The sequence below is a fragment of the Quercus robur genome, chromosome 11, assembly GCF_932294415.1.
Source record: "Quercus robur chromosome 11, dhQueRobu3.1, whole genome shotgun sequence".
In the NCBI taxonomy this organism is placed as follows: Eukaryota; Viridiplantae; Streptophyta; class Magnoliopsida; order Fagales; family Fagaceae; genus Quercus; species Quercus robur.
Genome location: NC_065544.1, coordinates 43,966,377 through 43,971,977, shown reverse-complemented (window position 1 = coordinate 43,971,977; position 5,601 = coordinate 43,966,377). Strand labels below are relative to the sequence as shown.

Genomic DNA, 5,601 nt, shown 5'->3' with positions numbered 1-5,601 from the left:
AAATCAAATCATAATAAACCAAGTAGTCAATTAATTATTATATCCAAAAACATGATTAAACTCATATCTAGAATCCTATCTTAGTCAATAGATGTGATGTAAGAACAATTTAAATCATTGAAGAACAAATATTGTGAGAAAAATGAAATCACATAAATACTACTAATAATCTTTAACAAGATTTTATCCTCAACCTTAATTATAAATTTAGCTACTCATAATAATTGAAATAAAACACAAAAATAAAATTCTAAACATTCAACTAGACAAATATAATAGAGAAAGAAATAGTCACAATGCTAAAGAAAAGCCATAGAGGACGTCACATGCAATCGCTTGCTCCATGCGCTCCAACCCTAACCGTCTATTTTCTTTATATGGTTTTACAAACTGACCGAAGGCTTATAAATGAGAAGCCACTCCGAATACAAATCAAATTAGCCAACTTTTTTTTTTTTTTTTTTTTAATATAAGATAGATATTTTATTCTAACCTAATCTATAAATGTGTGTGAAATAATAAAATCTCAACGTGGCTGACCTAAGGCAGTAATTAGTAAAATCTCAACGTGGCCCAAAAGTAAGAACTCCCATCCCAGATACGTGTTTTGGTGACGAAATAATAAGGCCCATGTCAAAGTATGCTTTCAAGCCCATTGTTCATGTCTTACGGCCGAAATGGCCAGACGGAGTGGGACCACGGGTCGGGTCGTCTATACGGATCCCTATAAGTACCCGCTACTCGCTAGTCCGTGTGAGACTCTCTCTCCTCCCCAATTCACAACCCTAACCCTAATTCCCAAACCTTTCAATGTCTCTCTATCTCTCGCATCCAACTTATTCTCGAAGAAAAAAAGAAAGAAGCTATGGATCCTACGGAGGAGGAGGTGGAGGTGGAGGAGGAGGAGGAGAAAGATTGGGGGAGGTTAGATGATCTTGATGGTGAGTATGAGATCTGTATCTGTGCGCGAGAAACGAGCTATGAAGTGATGAAGTGTTATACCATTAAGGTCCCAGACCATGAAGCCCGTACTCCTCTTTCATACTTTCTCTCACGTCCTTCTGCTCCGCTCAATGCGGTAATTCATGGAGCACAGATAAGGGAATACTGCAACTTCACCCCAAAGGATCTCAGTCCGTTTTCGGTAACCACTGCCGAGGAACCTTACACCTCTAGATACTTGGCACTGTTAAACAACCATCTGTATTCTGTTGGTGGCTATGCAAAACTCACTAGGTCTGAATTTGAAGAACTTAGAGGCGGCGAAGACTACCCTCTGCATGGAATCTATATGCCCAGTAGGTCTGTCTGGACCCTTGACCTTTCATGTCCTGATCTGGGTTGGAAGCAGCTTGATGAGCCCATGAGAAACCGCAGAAAAGACCCTCAGACCATTGTTGTAGACGGTAAGCTCTATGTTTTTGGCGGTTTATATGGTTACAAACCCATACCTGAAGATTGTTCCTCTGGCCGTGGATGGATGGAGGTTTATGACCCCATTTTGAAAACCTGGGAAAGCCTACCAAACCCACCCTTCAGCATCGCAATCGGAGGAGACTTCGAACCAATTATTTTCGCTCATTTGGAGTTGGAGGAAGACAAACACGAGATTATGGTGGTTGATCTGAGCAATAGTAAAGAAAACAACATGTGTGCTGATTTTTTAAAATACAATGTTATGTCTTCTACATGGGAAACTTGGCTTCAGCAGCATTGGGCGTTAGTTGACTCATATACTCAATGTGGAAGGGCTGTAGTTGTTGATCATACTAAGGCCTATTGGGCTTGCATCATATCTATGGAGAAATGGAATACTGAATGCTGTATCTTTGGATTTGATTTAAAATCAAAAAGGTGGACTCGTGAACGGCTCAACCCTGGACCATTTTTGGGGGAATCTGAATATTTCTGTTGGACTAGTCCTGGTCTTCTCCACCTATCCGATCACAAATTCTGCCTTCTGTTGAGCTCCCGCAACAGCTCCCACGAGCCATCCGAAAAGGCTTCTAATTTTCTTTTTTGTATCGTACTTGACCTCTCTGCATTTTTTTATATTTATAGTGATCCGGATCGCAAGCCTCCTCTATCTGTTATTTCCATTCAGAAATACTCACTGGATACCGATATAGATTTGTTGGACTGCATGATTACGTAGGTTTCCTACTCTCTCACACGCACACACTATTAATTCTAGCTAGCTATCATCTTTTGCCCTTTAGTGTGGGAATTGCTTATCATTTATGTGTACTTGTAAACTTGCAGCAATCGTGGAACTCAACCACCAAAGAAGAAGAAACCAAAGACATCAGAGGAAGAAGGATCATTAACACAGGGGCTTGCAAAGAGTGCTAAAAAAAGGTATTCTTTATTCAATCCTGCATTATTGGAACATAGATGGACTCAACTCTATGTTATATGTTATATGATCCTTTTGATTAAAGGCTTTCTTAGTATTGTGTAATTATGTATTTTTCCTGCTTTTGTGCTTGCCCCCTTGCTAGTTGTCTTGTTGTACGAAAATCCTGTGTGACTAGACTACCCAATCTTCATAAAATATATGGATATTGATTGTTAGAAACCAAATTATCAATTGGAATTTAAAATGGCAATTGGTTTTGGGCTCTAGCTTGTTCAGAAGCCTTGGTCCAGACTCAGAGCAGGTTGTTGGATGTGTCTAAAAAGCATTGCGATGCTGAAGTAGTGTTTTTTATTTGTTTAATTTAAATTTTTTGGCTAGATATAATTTGGGTTAATGTTAAAATAATAGTAGATCAATTTCTTTGTTTAGGTTGCCTACAATTACCCCCAAATAGGTTTTCTATAATAGCATTTAGTAACCTTTGGAATCCTAATCTTTCATCCATTATATAAAAGTAAAATTTTGTCCATCCAACTATGTTGGAAGTCACATGTAAGTCTCATGACTATAAAATGCTAAAGACGTAACAATAAACAAAGCATAACATTGACAACTAAAACACTAGTCTTATAGTAGGTATGCTCTTGGGCATTGGGCATGTGGCATGAGCTTAAAAAAAAAAAAAATGAGGCTAGGACAAAGGGCTTTTCTTTAGAAAGTTTTCCTATGTTAAATATTTAATTTAAAAAAAGAAAAAGAAAAGGTAATAGGCTGAACAAAATAGACGCTGGACTGATAGGATATTTTTGCTTTGGCTTAGATGCTCCTCTGTGATTTTTGCCCCATGTTTTACGTGGTTATTTAGTTAAATATGATATATTGATTCATGTTACTTTCTTATTTTAAATTCTAAATTTAGTTAGAACATTTTGGTGTAAAGTATTACCCATCATACTATTTTTTTGCTATAAAACTAATCATACAGTAGTATTGATGCAGTCACATATATTGACACCTTGTAATGATTGTAGTTTAAGTTTCTTACAATAATTACAAATTAATTACCACCATTGACGCATTGGATTAACTGAAACGTTATTTTTGATGGCAAGAGCTGTTTAATTATCCTGGTATGTGTTTAAATATTCATTATAATTGATTTTTCTTACATTTGATTCATGTAGTATTTTTTTCAAATGTTTTTGTTTACAGGGATGAGTGTTCTTGTTTATGAAAGGGCTGCAATTTCAAGGATGGTTATTATATTTTATATGTATGTGGGATTGACGCTTCACTTTTGCTATTTGTTTTTTGTGCAGTTAGACTAATTAACTACTTAAACTTGTAGGAGTGTAATTATATAGCCCCTAATGAAAGAATTGAACTTCTTGGCTTATTTAAAATCATTATGGATATCAAGTGATGTAAGGCTACATTGAAATGAATTCGAAGCTATCTTTATCTATTAGTTTAATTATGATTGTAGGGGATTTTTTATTTTTATTTTTGGCAAGTACTATTTTAGCATTTACATATTGAAGCCATATTGTATTGTTTGTGGATAAATATTTCTTCACATTATTTTCTCCAGATAGAGTTTTCTTCCACGTTTTGGGGCCCCCTTGAATCAATAATTGTATTACCTAAGCGAGTGAATTTTACATACAATGAATCGAACCACTGCGTTGTGAATGGATAAGTTCTCATGATCTCATCATGTTAAGTTTATGCATTATAATCTGTACTTGTGAATATTTGTAGTTTGATGTGATTATGTACATGTTCGTGATAATTTGATCTGTATGAACTTTTATTTCAATGTAAATTATTGTTATTAGGATTGGATCAATTGAATTCTTGCGATATAAACTCTATAGATGATTTGGCTTGGTTTAATTTCAATTGAGATGACTTACTTTAAGATCATACAATTTAACTTAGTTAATTCAAAGTGGGTAGTTTAACTTAGTCATATTAAAAACTTTGTTATATCTTAGGATTTATCATTCCCTTTAGCTGTTAACTTGTGCATATTTTAAACATTTAAGTTAGGCATTTTCGGACCCCATACCCTTATCTATGAAGTAAGATAAGCATAGAGAACTGAAGTTAGCGTCTTGAGAACCATCTCAAGGCAACAATAATTCCTTTTATTTATTTATTTATTTATTTATTTTTGTTGAAGGATTTAGGTTGGTCTGATTTATTCCTTTTATTTATGGATTTAAAATGTTACATGAATTAATTTTATGAAAGGAAAATGATTAATGTCACTTTTGAGGAAAATAAAATTATGTTACTTAGGCAAAAAATAACAACCATCCATCAGTACAGAAAGTTTTTTTTTTTTTTTTTGGCATGGTATGTATATTAGAGATAGGCTATTAAAGTAAATCAATGAATTTACCAACTTTATTTGTATATGATTCAAGTGAATTTCCATATCTCACAGACACGGAATAAATTAACATAGTTATGACTTATGTGGTCGTGGAGTTTTGGCAAATCAGAGAATTTTGTTGTGACAAATCAAAGATGCTTGAGCAAGGATACCTTAAATCTTTAAAAATTGAGCAAGCCCATTAAAACTGATATTTTGGGTCTTTAATTATAATGATCGATTTGGTCATTTTCTTTCCCCTCGGTGCCTTAATGTCATAAAATTCACCATGTAATTATTTAAAATTAGGGAAATGTTAACAAATGCCTTAAGGATATTTGTTAATGAGTCATGTTAGGAAATGTTTTATAGGAAAAGAAAAAAGCAATCAATATTTTGACAGTTTTATCTATTTCCTATAAAAGTTGTGTTAAAACTTTTTAAAAATGGTTTGTTAATAATTGCCCTAAGAACACTTGCTAACATGACCCTTAAAATTATACTATCTCTTTCCAGTGCATTATTAGAGTCAATTTACAACTAATAATTGTCTTGAGCATTCAAAATATGCATCTATCGTTTGGTATTCACACAACTATGAGACCTTTTTTTTCCTTTTTTGGAAGTGGAACTATGAGACCTATATATCAGACGCATGTAAGGCTTTAACCAAAACATTGAAAAAAAAATAAGGAATTTGAAAATCATCATACCCATGAAGAAAAGAGTGGGTCTTCATATAAAGAAAGAAACAAAAAACAATTTACACACTTAATAGTTTTTTTTAATGCCCTGTACAATATGAAAAAAAAAAAATTAAAAATAAACCAAAAAATGAAGAAGGAAAATCAATATGTATGTT

General features: G+C 33.8%; 1 protein-coding gene across 1 annotated transcript; it reads left to right on the top strand.

The window, feature by feature from the left end:
* Positions 1-756: 756 nt before the first annotated feature.
* On the top strand, positions 757-3,833 carry LOC126705726 (uncharacterized). Its single transcript, XM_050404899.1, has 3 exons — positions 757-2,151; positions 2,263-2,358; positions 3,572-3,833. Exons 1-3 carry the CDS (start codon positions 866-868, stop codon positions 3,591-3,593), a joined length of 1,404 nt encoding a protein of 467 aa, XP_050260856.1. The 5' UTR covers positions 757-865; the 3' UTR covers positions 3,594-3,833.
* Positions 3,834-5,601: the final 1,768 nt, after the last annotated feature.